The 19,798-nt window shown below is 50.0% G+C and overlaps 7 protein-coding genes and 1 non-coding gene across 8 annotated transcripts; 5 read left to right on the top strand and 3 right to left on the bottom strand.

Moving 5' to 3' along the window:
• Positions 1-298: 298 nt before the first annotated feature.
• On the top strand, positions 299-959 carry Pmar_PMAR023733 (conserved hypothetical protein; the record flags this gene model as incomplete). The annotated part of the gene is made up of 5 exons (XM_002785961.1): positions 299-364; positions 404-478; positions 518-665; positions 709-805; positions 851-959. The coding sequence occupies 5 exons, from the start codon at positions 299-301 to the stop codon at positions 957-959; spliced, it is 495 nt and encodes a 164-aa protein (XP_002786007.1).
• Positions 960-2,653: 1,694 nt separating this feature from the next.
• On the bottom strand, positions 2,654-5,369 carry Pmar_PMAR023732 (elongation factor 2, putative; the record flags this gene model as incomplete). Its single annotated transcript, XM_002785960.1, has 1 exon — positions 2,654-5,369. The coding sequence occupies one exon, from the start codon at positions 5,367-5,369 to the stop codon at positions 2,853-2,855; it is 2,517 nt and encodes an 838-aa protein (XP_002786006.1). The 3' UTR covers positions 2,654-2,852.
• A 1,149-nt stretch (positions 5,370-6,518) lies between these two features.
• Pmar_PMAR023731 lies at positions 6,519-6,590 on the top strand. Its single transcript has one exon. It is a non-coding gene; the product is annotated as a tRNA-Ala (tRNA).
• Positions 6,591-6,875: 285 nt separating this feature from the next.
• Pmar_PMAR023730 (hypothetical protein) lies at positions 6,876-8,478 on the bottom strand. The gene is made up of 8 exons (XM_002785959.1): positions 8,333-8,478; positions 8,201-8,290; positions 7,833-7,958; positions 7,653-7,779; positions 7,453-7,599; positions 7,327-7,398; positions 7,190-7,272; positions 6,876-7,137 (listed from the first exon to the last, which is right to left on the bottom strand). The coding sequence occupies exons 1-8, from the start codon at positions 8,452-8,454 to the stop codon at positions 6,951-6,953; spliced, it is 954 nt and encodes a 317-aa protein (XP_002786005.1). The 5' UTR covers positions 8,455-8,478; the 3' UTR covers positions 6,876-6,950.
• A 190-nt stretch (positions 8,479-8,668) lies between these two features.
• On the bottom strand, positions 8,669-11,518 carry Pmar_PMAR023729 (ATP-dependent RNA helicase, putative; the record flags this gene model as incomplete). Its single annotated transcript, XM_002785958.1, has 1 exon — positions 8,669-11,518. The coding sequence occupies one exon, from the start codon at positions 11,516-11,518 to the stop codon at positions 8,669-8,671; it is 2,850 nt and encodes a 949-aa protein (XP_002786004.1).
• A 1,148-nt stretch (positions 11,519-12,666) lies between these two features.
• Positions 12,667-14,264, top strand: Pmar_PMAR023728 (brix domain containing protein, putative). Its single transcript, XM_002785957.1, has 11 exons — positions 12,667-12,792; positions 12,843-12,916; positions 12,958-13,028; positions 13,099-13,156; positions 13,202-13,289; positions 13,334-13,474; positions 13,528-13,622; positions 13,681-13,803; positions 13,849-13,952; positions 14,000-14,119; positions 14,208-14,264. The coding sequence occupies exons 1-11, from the start codon at positions 12,691-12,693 to the stop codon at positions 14,240-14,242; spliced, it is 1,011 nt and encodes a 336-aa protein (XP_002786003.1). The 5' UTR covers positions 12,667-12,690; the 3' UTR covers positions 14,243-14,264.
• Positions 14,265-14,730: 466 nt separating this feature from the next.
• Pmar_PMAR023727 (3-hydroxybutyryl-CoA dehydratase, putative) lies at positions 14,731-15,935 on the top strand (the record flags this gene model as incomplete). The annotated part of the gene is made up of 7 exons (XM_002785956.1): positions 14,731-14,821; positions 14,853-14,977; positions 15,032-15,165; positions 15,209-15,345; positions 15,402-15,486; positions 15,531-15,618; positions 15,831-15,935. The coding sequence occupies 7 exons, from the start codon at positions 14,731-14,733 to the stop codon at positions 15,933-15,935; spliced, it is 765 nt and encodes a 254-aa protein (XP_002786002.1).
• Positions 15,936-16,032: 97 nt separating this feature from the next.
• Pmar_PMAR023726 (cell division protein, putative) lies at positions 16,033-17,351 on the top strand. Its single transcript, XM_002785955.1, has 9 exons — positions 16,033-16,172; positions 16,223-16,285; positions 16,329-16,478; positions 16,530-16,615; positions 16,659-16,781; positions 16,838-16,914; positions 16,968-17,048; positions 17,100-17,192; positions 17,235-17,351. Exons 1-9 carry the CDS (start codon positions 16,062-16,064, stop codon positions 17,342-17,344), a joined length of 894 nt encoding a protein of 297 aa, XP_002786001.1. The 5' UTR covers positions 16,033-16,061; the 3' UTR covers positions 17,345-17,351.
• The last annotated feature ends 2,447 nt before the right edge of the window (positions 17,352-19,798 follow it).

Raw genomic sequence — 19,798 nt, 5'->3', positions numbered from 1 at the left:
TGCATCTTCATGATCCATCTTACAAATTGTTCCTAGAAAGATCGATTACAAGGGCGTGCGCGTCAGCAACTTGGCCAGGGTTACTGTCCAGCGAGGATGCTCAGAGAGTCTATGTTCAGCCTAATATACGTGCGAAACCCTACCCGATCGCTGTCCAGTGCCTCAACCTAGCCCTGCAGTCCTGCTATTGTAGCAATTGATGGCCTCCAGCCTCCTGAGTCGTACCCTCTCACGCCGCATAATCCCATCCGGCTTGGGCAGGCCGATGGCAATAAGGACCACCACTCGATATTTTTCAATGCTCACAGTGGACAAGTTCACCAGGGCTGAGGCTCTCCAGAGGGCTTCCAATCTCTACTATCAGGTCGGATATCGTCATTCACAGTCGCTCATCTCAGCTAAGGTACTCGGCACGAATTGGGAGGACGGCCTCAATCTCGTCCTAGATGCCCCTTTCTGGGAATCTGAGCTGGAGAAGGTAAGATTCCGTCGAGGTCATCGGACACGCCGACTGCAGGTGGATCACATGTGCGAGCCGTATTTATGTGACGACGAAATTGGACCTATTATTCGCAATCTTCACGAGACTATCAACTGCATGTACGCCTGTGAGGACGTCAGAGATCACATCAATGAGCTTTTGGAGTTGTCAAGTCGTGCAGAAGGTAAAATGCCGGGTGCCGGGATAGAACCAGGGTTCGGAACTAGGCGTGATGGGCTCCGGTGCTGCTGCTTCGGAAGAGGTTGAAAACATGCCAGAGCAGTGTGGTATGGTTACTAAGGCTTACGAAGACCTTCTCGCGAGGTGAATCTATACGAGTGCCAGTTCGCGTTCAAGAGTATTCCCAAGATACCCAGAACACCATCCGAAGATCGAGCAGACGGTGGGGCACGGCCTCGCTATACTGCGCCAGCTCGAGAAGTTCAATTTCAAGAGCAGCCATCGGTATTTCTTCTGAGTCTTCTTCAGCAGGATAATCTCGTGGCGCGGTGAAGCTTGTATGTAATACATCTTTGAATCCGTTGTGAGTCACAACTTGTGACCTAGGGATAGACATGACGAGACTGATTTTCTAGGGAGTTCATGTCGAGTTACCGGACTATCTGATTTACCCTGCGGCTACTATTTTTACCTAAGAATGGCTCCTCGACAATCGAGAAAGCATTCAGGAGAAATCACAGTAGGCCTAGCAGATCTAGGCCGTACTTTCCCCCATCTTTGCCCAACACCATTGCCATCGCAGGTAATACTTGCTGAGTTGTCGCATACCGTAATTTCGTGACTTCAGAGCTTAGCATCCCGGATGGCGTCTGCACGGTCCACACTACCACCAGCAACATTGCAGGGAGAGAAGCCTGAGAAGCAGGCAGCCTCGAAGTTTGTGCCTCGTGAGGATGTTCGCATTCTGCCTCCTTCTCTGAGAGGTCGGGGGCAGGATTCCATGGATTCACCTGGGTTAGCCCCACACATGTCGGGGGAGACTCTGGTAGAATTATGGGACGCCCCTATTGAGGAGACCTTGCCCGATTCGAAATTGGCGAAGGAGATCATAGCCTCTCGAACAAGTCCTGTGTTCAGTCCGAAAATGGGACAAGTAAGCGGTTACTACCAGCACATATCCAAGCTCATGCTTTAGGTACGGATACTAGCACGACCACACTCATCCACTGAGAGCACCACACAGTCCCCTCCAATGTCAGCCTCCGAGGCCAGGTCGCCTATAGCTGGATTATCAGCGGGAGAAGTCCAGTCCACTGCGGCTGATGACAACTCGCATGCAGTTGATCACATCTCTGCTGAGGTGGTTTCAACAACGCATGTATCTTGTGGCGGATCGAAGGTTACAGCAGTTCGGAGGTTGCCTGTGACGAGGCTCACCAGTGATAGGGATCGGCCACCAGAAGAACAGAAGAAATCCGAAGTTGAGGGTGAGCCCTTGTAGTCATGCATTCTCACATGGTAGATTTTATAAGATACGAAGGAGTCGACTTCGACTAAATCCCGACGTAATCGGAAAGGAAAGGGTAAAGGCGGCAGTGGTCAGCAACGCTACAAGCAGTGGAATAACAAATCTTATTACTATTACTACTGAACCAATTTGGCTGCTCTGTGTTGGAGCATTACAAGCAATCACAATTTACAACTAACCCTACTACAACAATTCATCGCATCCTGTCACTCTTGCTTAATCGCTTTCTTACGATTGTTACAATCGCCGTATCATTTGACTTGTGCATAGCAGCATTTGTGTTAGCAGTTATGTGATATATTTCCACCCTGTTGTCAAATATATCGACCCTTCAATAGTATTCCACGAAGTCTTAGTGTTGCGTGTCTGCATATGTGCCAAAGAACGGAAAACGCGGCAGGTTGCGATCTTTATAGGAAAGTTACACATGTAAGAATCCCCCTCTTATTAACTCGAAGTAATCCCCGCATTGAAACACAGATGCAATTGCTACTCATGATATAATCAACATCATCCACTACGAGGTTGTCGGATGTCTGTATATCATCACTATAGGTCCCTTTCTATATACTATACTATGTTCATATAGTACTATGTGTCCCCCAACACCCTAAAGTCTTTCTTTAACTCAATACCGTCTTTCTCGCAGCACCAGATAAACTAAGTCCCAAGTTTTGGCCAATCGTTATAATGTAATTATCCACTGTTGCAACGGCAGAGCTGTTGATACACAAGACCTCGGATGAGTATATCATAATCATCCGCTTGAACGGTAAAGATAGATCATCAATGCTATAACCATGGATAGGAGTCAACAGATACGGACGCAGCAGATTCAAACTACACCAATACCACCAGCAGATTTGAAATGAATCTAAATGCTTAGAGCTTATCCATGTAGTTGGAGAGATCGGGCATCTCAACCTTGATGTTCTTGCGCTTACGGATGTTGAGAACGAGCTCCTGAGCCTTGGAACCCTCCTGCATCGGGTCACCGGGAAGAGCCTCCCAATGATCGAACACGCACTGAGGGAAGGCCTGACCAGAGGTAGCCTGACGGAGAGCACCAGTGAAGCCGAACGACTCAGCAACGGGCAAGTAGGCCTTGAGCTGAAGCAGAGGAGTACCCTCCTTCTGGTTCTCCTCGAACACGCAACCACGACGCATGGTGAGCACGTTGTAGATACCAGACATGGCCTCAGTAGGAGCGGTGATCTCAGCCAGGAAGACAGGCTCCTGGAGAGCAGGGCCGGAGAGCAACTCAGCGGCGAAGCAGACACGACGAGTAGCAGGCATAAGCTGACCGGCACCACGATGGATAGCATCAGTATGCAAGGTAACATCCTGAATGTTGAAGCGAATACCACGCATGTTCTCCTCACAGAGAGGACCCTCCTTAGAAGCCCACTGGAAGGCTGAGTTAACATGCTCCTTGATCTCATTAAGGTACTGGACACCCTGAGTGACATCGACGACGACGTTGGCACCCTCAGTCTCGGGACCGAAACACCAGATCTTACGGGCGGCGTTAACATCCCAGTCGTACTTCTCAGCGAGCTCCTTAGCACGCTCCTTGGGATCAACACGAGGACCCAACTTGCCGCTCTCGATCTCAGCACTAACCTCATCACCCAAAGGCTCGGCAGTCACGAACAAACGGTTATGCTTGTTGGGGGACTTGGCGAGAGCAGTCTGACTCGAGGTAGTAGTGACAGTCTCTCTGTATGAGACGACGGGATCGGATACAGTGAAGTCGCACTGAGCGTACTCGTCCTTAAGATCCTTAAGGCAGATCTCAACGTGCAACTCACCGCAGCCAGCAATGATATGCTCACCAGACTCCTCAGTGGTGCAGACAACAAGGGGATCAGACTTGGAAAGCTTCTTGAGACCCTCAACGAGCTTGGGGAGATCCTTACCATCCTTGGGCTTGACGGCCACACGGACGACGGGAGACACAGAGTACTTCATATCGGCGATGTTATGGGCATCAGGGATATCAGTGATGGTACCAGACTTGAGCAAGTACTGATCAACACCGACCAAGGCACAGGTGTTACCGCAAGGGATATCAGACACCTGTTCGACATAACGACCCATCATAAGAACGGTACGTTGGATGTTCTTGACGTTCAAGTCATCCTTGGAGCCGGGGACATAATGGGGTCCCTGGATACGGACCTTCTTACCGGTAGCAATGGTACCAGAGAAGACACGGCCGAAAGCGTAGAACCTACCCTTATCAGAAGTGGGAACCATCTTGGAGATGTACATCATGAGAGGACCATGGGGATCACAGGCACGGATGGCGTTGGCGGCAGCGTCATCCATAGGACCCTCGTAAAGGTTCTCAACACGATACTTCTGGGCGAACACAGGACTAGGCAAGTGATCGACGATCATAGCCAACAAAGTATCGGCAGCAGGCAACCAAGTCTGCATGACCTTCTTCATCAAAGGCTTACCGGTGAGGAGCTTGTCGTCACCCTTGAGGACGATGTTCAAAGACTTGAGCATCTTCTCGTACTTCTCCTTATCCTCGTTCATGATGGCACGGATCATCTGAGTGATAGGCTCAACGATGAACTGGCAGAAGGCACGAGGGAGGGGCTTGCCAGTGTGACCAGCAGGCTCGGCGACGTTAGTCCAAGAGTGCTTCTTGGCGTTGAAGAAAGTATCACCCCAGAGACGCTTCATCATCTTAGACTTGGGGACACCAAACTTAGAAGCATACATCTCGGCGAACTTCTCGATGGAGAAAGCCCAGCCGTGAAGACCGGAACCGAAGGCGACGGTACCTTTCTCGGGATAGACCTGGCAATCACCCATGAGCTCATCGTTGTAAGTGGCGATGATGACGTTGACATCCTCAATGCATTTACGGAAGTTGACATACATCTCCTCAGGGTCCATCTGCAACTCCAAGATACACCTATCGACCTTGTTCATGAACAGAACTGGCTTGACCCTCTCACTCAAGGCCTGACGAAGCACAGTCTCGGTCTGGACGGCGGTACCCTCAATGCAATCGACGACGACCAGAGCACCATCGGTAACACGAAGGGCAGCAGTAACCTCAGATGAGAAATCAACGTGACCGGGGGAATCGATAAGGTTAATAAGGTAACCGTGTTCCTTCTCCTTGTCCTCGGCCTTGTACTCGTAGTACAGAGAGACACCAGTAGACTTGATAGTCACACCACGCTCCTGCTCATCAGCACGAGTATCAGTGAAACGAGCATCACCAGCGGCCTTAGAAGAGATAATGCCAGCACGGCAGATAAGGGAATCGGTCAAAGTGGACTTGCCGTGATCGACATGAGCAATGACACTCATGTTACGGATGTAAAGAGGCTCATCCATGGCCGCACGCATCTCCTCTACTGTGAAGTTCGGCATTTTGGCAAGAGATCCTTGGGAACTACGAGCGAAATATTGACCTACCACTATCCTACTAAGGCTACAGCTACTTGCACGCTACGTTAGTCAAAGAAAATTATCAAGCAATAAAACACCACGACTACACTACGTAGTGCTACTGCGATACTCCTGCTCAACATACAGGCCCCAGAATACTCTAAATGCTTCACTCGCAATGCCGCAACGTCCGACAACCATACCCACGTTGAAACTTGAAACCTACGAGCTGCGCAAATCTAATCGATTTTCTGGGAATTCGCTATGAATTTTTCCTCTGCATCGGCGCAGCTTCATCTCACGCACTCATGCGGGGTCCGCATGAGTTCGCATCGCGGACCTCCCCCGCCTTGGCCGAACTCGAGACAGTTGCCAATAAGGAAGCCCTACCCAGTAAAGAACTCTTTGTATGTAGGCCTAAACACCTCGTTGTAATGCAAACGAATATCTTGAGATAAGTTCACTTAACTGTGCGTTGGAGTCGTGTTCCTCAGCGCATGGTCAGTGTTTGAGTTCGACATGCTGGGGAACGCTGTAGCGCTGAAGGCTATATACCGCATCAGCTCAGTTTGTAACGAGGATGGTTCGATTCATCGAGAGGACAGGATAGTAGAAGTGGATAGAAGTTGAAGGCTGTTCTTGATCATCACCATTTCAAAAGCAGCATTAAACCCCTCCTATGATGGAGTTTCTATTTGATTGATTCACCCTTTTCAACAAGACTGTGATCATAAGTCTCCTCCTCACTCGATTTATGGAGGCAATCCATTATCATACGCAGCAATAATCGATCACGTGTGAAAAGGTATTGGCTGCGCGCTGTCGTTTCTTTCGTCGTTAATGCTCTTGCTGCTCAAGTGAACACAGGTTGGAGTAGCGCGATCAACACTGGAGTTCTAATACTTATATAGAACCAACCGCCCGGCACTGGTAGGGAAGTACGAGCGAACCTACATACGCAAGACAGGAAGGCAACTTTTCATCCCCGCTAATGAGCATGACACGTCGTATGGAGTTTCGAATTCACAGGCATTTCATATCCTACTTGATTCCAAGGTTCGAAAATTCTCTCTCTTCCCCACAACAATGTATGGAGCTTGGCGTTGTCATCCCACAACAAAAGAAAATATCGGGCATGTGGTGTAGGGGCATCACGTCTGCTTCGCATGCAGAAGGCCCCGGGTTCAATTCCCGGCATGTCCATTAATATTTATCTCGTTGCTCAAAAAAATGAATGATCTCCAGTAATCAATTGAAGACTACTATACAGAGGAATGAACGCAGCAAACATCTAACCCGTGAGGTACGGGCCGTATCCACGGACCATAACCTCGCGCACGACCATTTTATACCAGACCCAATTTTTCATGTAAAATAGTTTGCCACAGCTCCCCACCTGTGTTCTTCAATATAAAAGAGAGCTCGCGATATCAGTAACCCGCTGTGGCCTGTCATGATCCGTTCTTTTACTTAACGCAATCAGCACTCTATCAGTGAGCAGTGCAATGAGAGCATAAAAACTTTGCGTCTACCACGGCTCAAACAGCAGATATCTCTCGACGCTTACGTAATGAAAGGGGCCCGTGACGGAGGCACACCTGTAATGTTGACTGGAGAAGCAGACCAGGGGGGCCAGGGTGGACGCTTATTCCACATGCTATCGACTCCCCATACGCTGGCACCATGCAGCCAGATGCCCACGAACAATGACTGCCAGGCAAAGCTCATACGACTACGGGGCTCTCGACAACTGCAAAACATAGATTCAATTGAGCGGAGCGAAGCAGAGTATTCCTTATTACATCATAGCCATCAGGTAAGCTGTGAACCAATGATGCAGATGAAGTCCGTCCGACGTCGGCTCGGCGACGAAGGTAAGGAACGTCTGAAAGAGAGACATACAACTATCAGTGCAGTCGAGATTATGGAGGAGACGTACAATGGCTATCAACCCTCCTGTGACACCTATTACGAATTGTCCGAGGTAGCCACCACGGAAGGCAAAGAGTATCTGGAGCGGAGCTAACTGCAGTCGGCTGCTAGTGGAACCCCACTCGACTATTACGTGTGACCAGAGGCACCATATTGCAGCTGATAAAAGTATGCTCGCGGCAATCCACTGTAGTAGCCCCCAATTGGCTATGCTCTTGATTGACAGCGTCATGTGAGTGCCGACTATCTCTTGGTACAGCGTACACGATATAGTGCTGAGCTGAGGTAATAGCAGACGTATCAGGCGATGATAGGGTTTAGGTGGGACCCTACTATGGACAAGATGGCGAAGAGCATCCAAGTGCCGATGGTCGTGAGCCTCTCTTTCACCTTCCCTGCCGAGTAAAGGCTTATGCCTAGTAGTAGAGACAGCAGTGCATCGAAGGCGTGAGGAGATATTCTGAAAGCAGCGGTCCTCACTCCTCGAAAGCCTGCCCCCACTGTAGATCTTACCCCTTAGGGTTCGTACCCATATGGACGCTTGCTGCTGAAGCATACCCAAAGTAAAAAACTGGCAAAACTACTCCGAACGACCAAACTGGGGGACGATATATGAGCGGTATAGAACGGTTGAAGAATCTAAGAAGATCACCATGACTGCCCCGGTGGGTATAATCGTTGAGCCGACGAAAGCTATTGCTCGAATCACGAAGCCGCTAGGGGAGATGATATAATTCCGAATGCCCCCATCGATAGCTAGACCTCCCTATTCAGAACTCAGTGGCACTGCCCTATGCGCTTCGCGGTGCCTTGATGATAAACTACTACGATGAGTACATATCAACATCGGCAGACAAATACTCGTACACTCAACTACTTACGACTCGCATCCTCCGTCTTCGCTGAGGAGGTCCTGCTGCTCCTCGAGGTCATCCGGAATGATAAGATGGGCTCGGGCTGCAGGCATCCTCCTGAATAAGCAGCTACTGTCGAAGTGAAAGTACATGTATTACTCGGAAGACAGTAAGGCCTCTTCCGAGCTCTCTATCTCCATTGGAGGCAGCCGGGCAGTGGGGAGATGGAGATCTCGAGAGGACCCGTTGCGGGTGAAAAAGTGACGAAAAGGGAATACCATCTGTCTGGCTCAAGCTCCTAGCCTGCAATGAACGACTCTCCCTGCTGCTGCTACCACCTTGTAGCCCACTCGAATCAACAACAACACAGAGAGAGGCAAAAGGACAATCTCTATCACAAAATAATAATCATCATCTTTCTCGCGACATTCGTCGGATTATATTGCAACTACTGAGCCACAAGTGTTACTCATATGGTACAGTTGTATAGGGATTCTAAACCTGTACATCCTGATACCAGTTATGTATAGCAAGACTGCTGTTGTATGCATAAGATTTTTCATTACCAATAGCCAGAGCCATCCTTCGAGCCCTGTCAATTTGCTCAGTATCAGCAGCCCCTGCTGCTGCTGCTCTCCTCCTTCTCCTTCTTGGACGGTACCCCAGACTATCCAACCACTGCTCAGCTACCATATCCATAGCCTCTCGGAGGATGAGCCTAACATCCCATAGGATCTCCAACGCCTCGCAATCGCTCATCAATGCCTTATCACTAATATAGAGGCCAGCACCCGGACAGTAACGCATCTTAGCCGTCGATGCCACTACCAACGTAGCTGGAAGCATCGGAGTAAGGCAGCCTATACGACCTCGGCTGTCGTCTTTGCCATACCACATACTGTCAGATCTACCCGAGTAAACGAAGATCTGCAGGTACTGGTAACCTTGGTGGTCGGGGCTCAACTGTGGGTAGAGGTGTATCACAGAAGTGTCCGCAGGTCTGAGCTTGATACTATACCCCATTTGACCGACCTCATATGGTGGGTCCATGGTCCTCATCCCTCCTGCTTCATCTGACTGACATATGTCAGATCCCACTACTGCTGCCAATACCATCTCAAGCCCAGGCACTTGTTGCAGCACAAGTTCCATAGGGTTCCATCCTTCCCGTATAATGACCTCCTTGGTACCGTTCACCCACTCAAAGTGCTTCTTTGGAGTCAAACCATTCTTCTCTAGCCACTGGAAAAGGAAGTCCCGCTCGGTCCACAAGCTCGACAAGGCACTGTGCCTCAGATGACGATGTTTGGCAAACGCCTTAGCAGCGCGATGGCCCTCACGAATCCACTTCTGCTCCCACTCGATCTCGAATACAAGCTTCTGGAAGTGATCACTAAGAATAGCCTCCCGACGAGGCTCCTGACCATCAACGCCGAGGTGGACCTCAGTGGCCGCCTCGATCGGTAGGAGCTTCCTCTTCGGCGGCCCAGAGGACATACTATCATCCGAGGCGTCGCCGGCGACTTCATCGCCATCCAAAACCTCCGAGTCAGTGCCAAAGTAAATGTCATAGTGAGAAGACATAAGGATCAACGTGACGGCCAACCAGAAGCCAACAGCATCACTATAGGACCCGGTATTGTACATTACACTTGCACAGAGTAGTCCACAACCTTGGGTGGCATCAAGTGGTAGCCTTGCCAATATACGACCTCTATTTGTTATATTACCCGCCTTATCGAGAGCCCCGGCTTCTCTCAGCATCGACGCTGACAGGACCACACGACGGGTCTCAGGGTCGTGTGGGAGGTTCTTATAGAAAGTGAGGAGCTCATCGAGACCTCTGATTAGGCGACCATTCGAGAGGCAGAGTGACTGCAGCAGAATGCCCTCCAGAGGCTCTCGTGCTATATTCGGCTCGAGCTGCTCTGGCAGACCAAAGTGGAACATCTTCTCAGGAATCAAGTGGAAGCAAGTACCACTACACGTACGTCCAGTGCGGCCCCTACGCTGAAGACAGTTGAACTTGCCAGCCCACCACACTTCCAAGTAGTTCTTGCTCTTCTTCACCTTCTGCCGACAGCAGTCTATAACGTATCTCAAGTCTGGGATGGTCAAACTTGTTTCGGCAACATTAGTCGCCAGCACGCACTTTATCCTAGGGCCATCAACACTCTCCAGCCGCTTGAAAAGCCGACTTGCATGCTGCCCTGCAGTGACCCTATGGAAGGGTATGAACAAGTAGTGTTGTCTGAAGGTCTCAGCGCACGGCGAAGATTTTAAAAGATACCTCATGAGTTTCGCGATAGAGCCCATACCCGGCAGGAAAATGAGCACCGCACAATACAGTTTCGCATTCTCCTCCTCCTCAGGGTGGTACATTGCCTCCATCTTGTCGGTCCAATCATCGATTATCCACATGAGCAAACTCTCGATCAACTCTGTGGGTATCCGGTAGGGCTCCAAGGCCGGCGAGCTCAACGCCTGCTGGACCAACTCGTCGTTGTCGTAATTGGTAAGTCCAGCTTCTGAAGCCTTCTGAAAGATCTCAGCCTCGTCGAGCGCCAGAGTAGCCCAGTGGCTCACACGGTCCCCCACGTCAGCGGCCTGGTTCATCTTGGTGTAGACCGGGGGTTCAAATCCCAGCAGCTTCACCGTATTTTCCAAGTAATACTCTTTTACGTCAAAACGTTTCTCATTGACAGTGAGCAGGTTTCCTCTATCAACGCTGCCAGGCTTCAAGTACTCAAGCATATCAACGACCGAAGCCGACGCCGACATGAGAATTATCTTCAGCCCACCTCTACCAACCAGATGGGCCTTCACCACACCGAGTAGTACATCCATTTCAGTACTTCTCTCATGCACCTCATCCAAGATAAGATGTGTCACTCCATGAAGATCAGCCCCATCCCTCTGGCCCATAGAGGCCAACAAAGACCCCTCAGTACAGTACAGTATCGAGCCGTAGTCTACCGTCGTCAGATGTCCAGGCAAGGAAGATATGTTATGAACGAGATACCCAACAGACTGCTCATCTCCCCTCGACCGACCTCTCTCATTACGGACCTTCATCGCCACTGATAGAGTCGCCATCCGCCGAGGCTGTGTGACGAGAATCCTATGAGGAACTCCCATCTCTCTCCCATAGTCCAACAGCATTTGGGGTACTTGAGTGGTCTTGCCCGACCCAGTAGAGGCCTGTATGCCTACTACATCGCTCCGCCTCAATAGCTCTCTCAGTGGATCGAATATTTGCTCTATCACCAGATCCTTCGGGGACTCCTCCGAAAACACTGCCTTGGACACACCATGTCTTTCAGATCTGTCGAGGTCATCCCCCATCCTAGGATTCCGAAACATAGACCGCCATGGATCATATGCCGCCGACGGAGGTGGTGGTGGTGGTGTTGGTGGACGCTGAGGTCTATCCCTCACTTTACTCTCCTTCCTCACTAGAGGACCTCCGAGGACCTCAGGGCCCTCAACTTCTGCGTAGTTAGGTATGATGAACGGGGAATCAAAGTAAATGCGCTAGTGCACTAATAACAATCTGCAATGGAAAGCGTCAAAATAACAACCTGTAGGATTACACAACGCGACAACAACAGCGTTCATAAAGCAATGGAATTCGACACGCGGAGCCTACATCTCTTCTACGAATTCCATGAATGTACATGCTAACAATACTATGCCATGTTACACTACTATCTAGGCTCAACATTCGTCCTTCCTGCATCGACAAACCTGACTGGGTTCCCCTCGCGCCCTGCCTTACTCCTAAGAGATGTGCAATTACGAGTGGTTCTTGACGTTAGACTCTGTGAGAGAGTAACCGCACAACTTTATTCGATACCTTAGGACTCCACAGACATCGTTCCCCTATATTATGGGTCTCATTGTATTTACTCCCTCCATACTTCTCTATTGTGCAAGTTCCTTAATACCGTACCCAAGTTGGTCGTAGCAGCAGCAAACACATTGATACCGATTCCCAAGGGGAAGTTCCGGAACTAGGAGATAGGCTGCAATCAGCCTCATTAGCAGAGACCAGGTCAGCAGGTTCAGGCTGAACTCGAGGCCCAACCAAGGAGGGCATTGACTATGCCAATAGACTCGATAGTATGATGGTGGATTGAACAGCAAAGTAAATGCTCCCATGAAGAGCACAAGATACGCCGAAGTACCATAGCAATTGTAGTGGGCATGGGGGAGGTGAAGGCCCCCTCTAGGTCACATATCCTGCCTCCTGAGGATGTACAAGACGGTGTGAACCACCAGAGTGGACCCGAAGTTCCCGTTAGGGAGTAATAGAGGCCCAACGACCCTGCGACCGACCAACTTTCCTTGCGCGAATCAGGGCGAGCGCCAAGTACAAAAAACTGAGCGCACGCCCCAGAGAGAGGAGTCGTGTTGTTTGTCTGCTAGGGACGGACTCTTTGGCGGCACGCAACAATACTTAGCGGAGTGATACTAGTGTTATTCTGTACCGTAGTTGTATAGTAGTTGTGGAAGTTATGTCTACTGCAACCACCAACTCTATTCCTGATGACCTCTTTAAGAAGGCCAAGACCGGCAAGGGACGGAGGGTATTAGCCGAGAGGGCATCCAAACTTCAAGTACGTAGGGACCGCCTCTACCCCTGTCTCATTACCATTGGCATATGTAGGAGAACGATAAGACGGTTATGCTACTCCGAGGGCCTCAGGCTGGACAGGACGTCAATGCTCTATTGAAGGATCTGTGAGTTGTTGTAATTATGGTAGGGCGAGTAGTGGTGACAGATACGATATGCTTAAACCTAATGCAGTCAATTTGAGGAGGAATGAGAGTATCCAGCCGTTTGAGGATCCTGGTAGTATCTTAGGTTGCACCTTTAAAGATTCAAATGAGGCCCAATTTCTGCCAATAATTGCACTCTACAGGCACCTTAGAATTTCTCGCGAAGAAGAATGATGCCAGTCTATTCATATTCGGATCGAAGTAGGACCTGGTCACTGGAGTGATGCTTGCAGTACTTTCTCATAGGACTAAGAAACGGCCCTTCCGTTTGGCTGTCGGCCGAACTTTTGACCACCAACTGCTCGACATGGAGGAGATGCACGTGTCCAACTACGTAACCCCATCACCCACACTTCGTACACTTCACCCATTTGATAGGTTCCGGCTAGCCAGTTCAGAGCAGAGGCTCCTCGGCTGGGCAGCAAGCCTCTAGTTATCTTCCAGGGCGATGGTTTCGGTAGTGTACCTGACCTGCAGCACGCCAGGTCTCTGTTGTTGGACGTATTCAGAGGATCACAGGTGGACAATTGTTGCCAGACTTACAGAACCTCGGGGAAGTGTTATTCTCATAGGCTAAGGCAGTGGCCCTGGATGGTCTTGATCACGTCGTGGTCTTTTCTGCAGTTGAGGACCCTGACGAGGCCGGCTCTCATCTCATATGCTTCAGGTGGGCTTGTTACTCTATGCCCTGAGTGTCACCGATTAGCACCTCTTTACGTCACTAGGCACTACCGTATGATATTCAAGCGTACTGGCACTAAGCTGCCACACGTGGAGCTCGCCGAGCTCGGGCCGAGATTCGACCTTAAAACGGACAGGGATAAAGCTGCTGATCATGAGAAGTGGAAGTAGGGCCGTGACTTGACGGCTTTAGGAACCTCTGATGTGGCTAGGTATGCTACTAGACTCCCGACACAGACGTCTACTACTGAGTATAACAAGGATAAGGAGCGTCCTAACAAGTCTAAGAACATCACCACTGATATCATGGGTCAACGTAATGAGGACACTGGGGGGAGGTGTCTATGGGAGTGTTATGCTCAGGTCGTGGCCGTATTCATCTCGAGAGCCAGAACTTCGATAAGCTGTACACTCCTCATCACAAGACTTTCCTCAAAAGGAAAGAGAAGTTTGCCGAGACAACTGCTACTGACGAAGGAGGATGTCATATGGGCTTCGGGTTTCAAAGAAATCAAACTCACATTGGCCGGACGCTCATGGGTGGTTGATGATTGTATTACTCACATTTCAGATAGTCCCTCACCGAAGAAGGCCAAGTCCACTTAAGTGCTACTGAGCCCTCCTTACGTATTACTACCAAGTAACGTTTCTCTCTCCTTGGATACCCATGTTGAGTGAAGTAGCGCTACAGCAATATCCACAGCTGCTTGAACCACTACTCATTGAACCACTTCCATCACCACATTTCAGCCCTCTATCTAGGACTACCCTTGACCGTTATGTCCGTCCCTCCAGCTCATACAGTGCCACCGAGCTCGAGAGTGATCAAGGTTTATTATAGAGGAGACAAGGAGATACCACAAGGGGAATCGTAGGTCTGGGGAAGGTTGATCGGGGGTCGATGACTTTGGTGTCTGTGATTGGCATCCTACTATGCTCTCAGTTTCACCTTGAAGTACACCGAATGGTGTCTGGACGAGGCCTCAGGTGTCTGCGTATGGTAGTGTTGGGTGCTTATCAGCTACTCGCTCTCGGTATCACCCTGTTGCAGTTTCCTGTCTAACCCTAAGAAGTTGAACCCATTCACATTCAATATGCTCTGGGAAGTCCTCTTCTGTATTGAACACGCTGAGCGAGACCACAGAGTGAAGGTCCTCATCTGGGCGGGTCGCGGTATGGCCCTTGGTACTCCCTTCTTCAATATGATGACCATCAGGTCGTTGCTTCTCTGGTGGCGCTGACTTCACGTCTCTCTCCGCTATCGATGTCGATCCCGAGATCATCGCTGGCTACACTCGGGTCGGCAAGGGTATGGCCCGAGAGATGGACGTGGCCTTGCAGGTGCCTGTTGTCTATTGATACCACTCCTCCTCCACTACTACATCGTTCTATCAGGGGATAACACAGCGCATGTTAGCCTTTAAGAAACTATCTATCTCTGCAGTCCATGGGCCGTGCATTGGTGGAGGAGCCAACTTCTCGCTGTTGCTGCACGACTTCGTATTCGTGGCGAAGAGCGCTAAGTTCCGGTAGTTTATAGTGGCGCTACCACACCTTGAGGAATCGATGCAGTTACCCCTTTGCTGAGCTGGGCATCCCAGCAGAAGTAGGCTCGTCCTTCCTATTGCCCTACACTGTGGGTCTACAGCGAGCTAAGGAGCTCCTCATGCTAGGGGAGTTCTTTGGTGCAGACAAGGCACTTCAGTTGGGTACGGTAGCACCCTATGTATGCTTACGGACTCTCATCACTTGGGAATGTCCTCAGGATTGGCACATGAAGTCGTGGAGAAAGATGAGGACCTGCTACCGACTGCCATTGCTTTCGCTGCTACTAAGTTGGCTCATAGGAAGTCATTCAAGGGCGCGGGTTTATTTTCTGTTAAATAGTTTGCAGGTATATGGACTCTTATGCTTACACCAAGGCTCTGGTGAACGGCAATCTACTCGCTATTATGAAAGCTCACAGATCCCTCGATAAGGAGGTGAGCTTTCTTCACGTTGGCCGTGGTGATGGTACCCAGTTTATGACATGTCCTAGATGGGGTTATTGTTATACGTAGTTCTCGGACTGATAACAGTTCCGGAAGTAATTGTATCTGGAGCTCATTCGGAATATGTGCGTTCACCACATGTTTCGGGCGTTCAAACGTTGAAAGTGAATTTTCAACCCAGGAATATTATTCCTCTCTGTCAGAACGAAGCCTTTGATGTCGCACTGAAGTCGGAAGGGTTCATGGCTGCAATGGCGGCCTTCAAAGCTAAATTTGGGGGGAAGAAAAAGATGCAGTCTAAGCTGTGAATGATTTTTATTTCGGAACCTAACATGTGCTAGTTTTGATGGTATCGTTCGAGTCAGTCAGTGTCGTGTTTCCTAGTGGGAAATGGAGGTCTGTTCGTTAGCTGTAGCTTTACGTTGGGTATCGTTATGGGACGGCTGTCCAAGGACAAACGGGATATCTACTATAGACTTGCCAAGGAGGAGGGCTATCGCGCGAGGAGTGCATATAAGCTCCTGCAGGTCGATGAACAATTTCATGTAGTGGTTTAATATCATCGTAGAGGTTGCTGTTAAGGGGCGTGTTTCAGATCTTAACTGACGACCTTGAGCGAGTTGTAGATTTATGTGCTGCTCCTGGCAGTTGGAGTCAGGTGAGTGGCCGGGAGGTAGGGGGGTATTGGAGGTCTTCCTAAGGTCCTCAGCAAGAAGCTCTGCGAGAACCTGACAGGGTCTGATGATAAGAAAAAGCCGCTGATAGTGTCAGTCGATCTGCAAGAGATGGCTCCTATTCCTGATGTTACTTGCATACAGGGGGACATCACCTCGGAGAAGACCGTCAAAGAGGTAGTCCTTCCTGGACTGATGGGGAGGACCCCTCGGGCACCTTGTGCTCAGGTCCTGGATTGTTTCGGTGGCCAGCTGTCAGATTTGGTAGTATGTGATGGAGCCCCCGATGTCACAGGCATGCACGACATGGATGAGTAGGACCTCGGGGTAGTCACCGACTAGAGCGGCGTCATGTAGGTACGTCCAGTTCCAACTGCTATTGGCCGCCTTGAACATCACTACACTACTCCTGAAGCCGGGCGGAAGCTTCGTAGCGAAAGTATTCCGTGGGGAGAACGTAGATCTACTTTACGCCAAGATGTGAGGAGGAGAGGAATCGTTTCTCATCCTGGGCTGGTGTATTCCTAATCCTTTAGGTATGTCTTCTTTGAGTGTGTTTGGGTAGCGAAGCCTCGGAGCAGCCGCAACAGCAGTGTCGAATCCTTCATAGTCTGTGAGTTCCCTCAATCTTCTCTCCTCACCCGGAAGAGATGCCATTTCTGATAGGCAAGAATTTCCGGCTACCCAAGGGCTATACCCCACGCCTCTATAGTGCACACGAATTCAAAACAGTGATTGAGGCCTGTGGTGGGATCCTGAATTGCGGCAGTAGTGGTATGTGTAAGCGGTCATGGTCAGGACCAACACAGGACGAGAAGCGACTGGTCCCGTTCGTGGCATGTGGTGACCTCAGTGGCTACGACGCAGATATGAACTATAGCGCTCCTACAGGTAGGGCAGGAGGAGCTCTCTATGGCGTGATGGCATTGTCAGATTCGAGTGAGCCCCTGGCACCAGTGCAACCTCCCATCAACCCAGCCTATGCTGACGCTATTAAAGAGAAGAAGGAATCTCAGAATAAGAAGAGAGCGAAATTGACGTGAACTACAACTGTCCATTATCTACCAAGCTAACGCTGCTATGTTGAGTTCTTGTCGGTAACTGTAGGAGAGTGAACCCCCCGGGCAATAGAAATCAGAATGGTGTCAAGCCAGTCGGTGACTTCGGTCATGAGAGATCCGAGGAGTTCGACGAATCACGAGGTGGATACCCTCGAGGCTGTATCGATTCCCAAATCATTCAGCGAGGAGGTCCCCAAGTCTACTAATGCTCTTGAGGAGGCATTCGACCTCCTCAGGGAGCAGCTCTGTAATGGACACTCATCCACCCTCGGGAAGCAACACTTATTAGATATACGAGAGCGCGAAGTACTCCAGCTGAAGAGAAAAGTCCTGGCGTTAGAAACAGCACAAGTTGGGAAGTCTTCATCAATATCTGCTTTATCCGTTACCACTCCGGGCGAGAACGAGGCCTCTGGTGAGGCACTTGGTCAACAGCAAGAGAAGAGAGGAGTAGCCGGGAACAGTATAGTTCCAACGACAACAAGGGGGTTCAAGATGCACTTCAATATCACATCTGGAAGAAATCATCCCAACCGAGGCATCCCTGCTACACGACGGAGCCGCGAATCACCAAGGGTCGTTGTCGGATCTCAACATAGACCGGGGGAAGCTCTCAGGTAGACATCATTTAACCCTCCCGCCAACTTAGAACAGATTCTGTGAAATGATTTACACCTCGCGGAGGCCTAGACGGGCATGTTCCGCATCATGCAAGCCGAGCCCGTCTAAAGATACCAGCACTGCCGAAGTCTCGGTGAGATCGCCTTGTATTATCGCCCGCTCGCATGGCGACTCAGACGTCCAGTCGTCCATCTCCCCGGTCAACAAACTCTGTCTCGAAGACTGCAGAGCTGGAAGCTAGAAACCAGCATCTTCAGAAGGTGGTCGACTGCGCGCGTTGCCTTACTCAGTTGACTCAGGCGTATTCTGTTATCTGTTTGCGCCATCGTCGTGGGCTATATTCAGGTAGTTGCGAGCCTCCGTGCTCAGCTGGTTGAGACCAAGAGTCAGTACAATGCTTTAATGGGAGAATCCAAACAGTATAGGTCACGGCAACGAGGGAAGGGCCTCCAGGAGGTGTAATGTGTTTCGGCATCCTTCCGGACTTCCCCGATGGGCCACCGTGCAGGTGTCGACAAGTACGCACGTTGAGCGAACAAGTAGCCTTGCTTTACACTGAGGTGACCTTAATGCAGGCAAGCACTCCAGCTGGGGGGACACCGCGAAATATTGCTATCTCTCTCGGTGGTCGAATCCCCCTCTGAATGGCTGTTTTCAGGCGTCAGAGGGGTCCTCTGACAATGATAATGAAGCACGTCCAGTAGATGAGGTCAGGCTATTGACTGCTGTGAAGTTGTTCACCTTCGTCTGCAGGGAAATGCCCTTAGGCTTGAGAACAAGCGTCTCAAGCACCAACTAGAGTGTGCCAACACTCGCATACGAGAATTGTTGCAGGAAGTGGAGTCACTGACAGGAAGCCGAGACCAAGCAGTCGAAGAGGCTCAGCAACTGTGAGGATTATCCGATTGTCTTCACTATTACTACAACCGACTCACACCGAGATGCCTTTCTCTTCAGAAGTATTGGGAGCTTTGACAGGACGACGTCATCAAGTACCAATAGGTGAGCATTAAGATGAGGGTTGTTCGTTTTAGTCGAAAGCTTCTATGATAGCATCACATTCTACAGGCAATTCGTCTCTGTAACTCCTCCACCACCAAGGACGGAATCAGAGAAGAAGCGGCGGCCAGTACCCGACCTTCGGCTAGCTTGATTAGTCATCCATTGTATCTTCAGGGCCGCAAAATGAACCCCTTTAACGTCTCAAGCATGGTGTGAATGTTCTGAATGTTCTGACGCGATTTATTGGTGTTGAATTGCCCTTGCGGAAAGCATTTCTTCTTATCGGTCATTCGCCAATCATGGCCTGAGTGATTTACAATCTTCTTTTGGATCTACGAGCACGTCTGATGTGCTCCTTATGAACAGTTCTCGAACTTCGAGTCGAAATCTTAGTCTATAGGCCATGGGCTTCAGAATCGTACCCTGAAGCTGTGCCAGTGGAACTAGCCTGAACCTCACTCGAATGGACAGAGTGACCTTATTACGATACGACAGGTTGATTGAATTCACGACATGTGCACCAAGTTATCGATGTGACCTTTCAAAAGTCACCGTAGGGTTACTCAGACTCGGGCTGATTCTTTGCTCTGTAATAAATCACACACATGTTTGTGATACAAATGCTGTCCAAACTGTATAGCCTTGGAGGCTGACTGTTCGTAACTTTACGTACATCGCACGTCGTTGCATGCTGGATGGATGGCAACACTGCCAGACTGTCATCGAGGAGGTCATCTCTTGAGTTCGGTCGAATCGACGGAAGACGGTATGAGATAACATCTTCGCTATGTCTGGGAACCACCAGCGTAGTCA

The sequence above is a fragment of the Perkinsus marinus genome (assembly GCF_000006405.1).
Source record: "Perkinsus marinus ATCC 50983 genomic scaffold scf_1104296931952, whole genome shotgun sequence".
NCBI lineage: Eukaryota > Perkinsozoa > Perkinsida > Perkinsidae > Perkinsus > Perkinsus marinus.
This window is presented reverse-complemented; position numbering and strand designations above follow the sequence as displayed.

What these genes read in the sequence shown, in the direction of transcription:
- Pmar_PMAR023730 (XM_002785959.1), bottom strand. Translation starts at nt 8,454, where the DNA reads ATGGTATTCCCTTTTCGTCACTTTTTCACCCGCAACGGGTCCTCTCGA. An exon ending in GAGGCCTTACTGTCTTCCGA is followed by an intron (nt 8,291 to 8,332) that starts GTAATACATGTA and finishes CTGCTTATTCAG; the next exon opens with GAGGATGCCTGCAGCCCGAG. An exon ending in TCTTCGCCATCTTGTCCATA is followed by an intron (nt 7,600 to 7,652) that starts GTAGGGTCCCAC and finishes CTATTACCTCAG; the next exon opens with CTCAGCACTATATCGTGTAC.
- Pmar_PMAR023728 (XM_002785957.1), top strand. Translation starts at nt 12,691, where the DNA reads ATGTCTACTGCAACCACCAACTCTATTCCTGATGACCTCTTTAAGAAG. An exon ending in AATGCTCTATTGAAGGATCT is followed by an intron (nt 12,917 to 12,957) that starts GTGAGTTGTTGT and finishes TAGTGGTGACAG; the next exon opens with ATACGATATGCTTAAACCTA. An exon ending in CCAGCCGTTTGAGGATCCTG is followed by an intron (nt 13,029 to 13,098) that starts GTAGTATCTTAG and finishes TGCACTCTACAG; the next exon opens with GCACCTTAGAATTTCTCGCG.
- Pmar_PMAR023726 (XM_002785955.1), top strand. Translation starts at nt 16,062, where the DNA reads ATGGGACGGCTGTCCAAGGACAAACGGGATATCTACTATAGACTTGCC. An exon ending in AGGTCGATGAACAATTTCAT is followed by an intron (nt 16,173 to 16,222) that starts GTAGTGGTTTAA and finishes GGCGTGTTTCAG; the next exon opens with ATCTTAACTGACGACCTTGA. An exon ending in CTCCTGGCAGTTGGAGTCAG is followed by an intron (nt 16,286 to 16,328) that starts GTGAGTGGCCGG and finishes GGTCTTCCTAAG; the next exon opens with GTCCTCAGCAAGAAGCTCTG.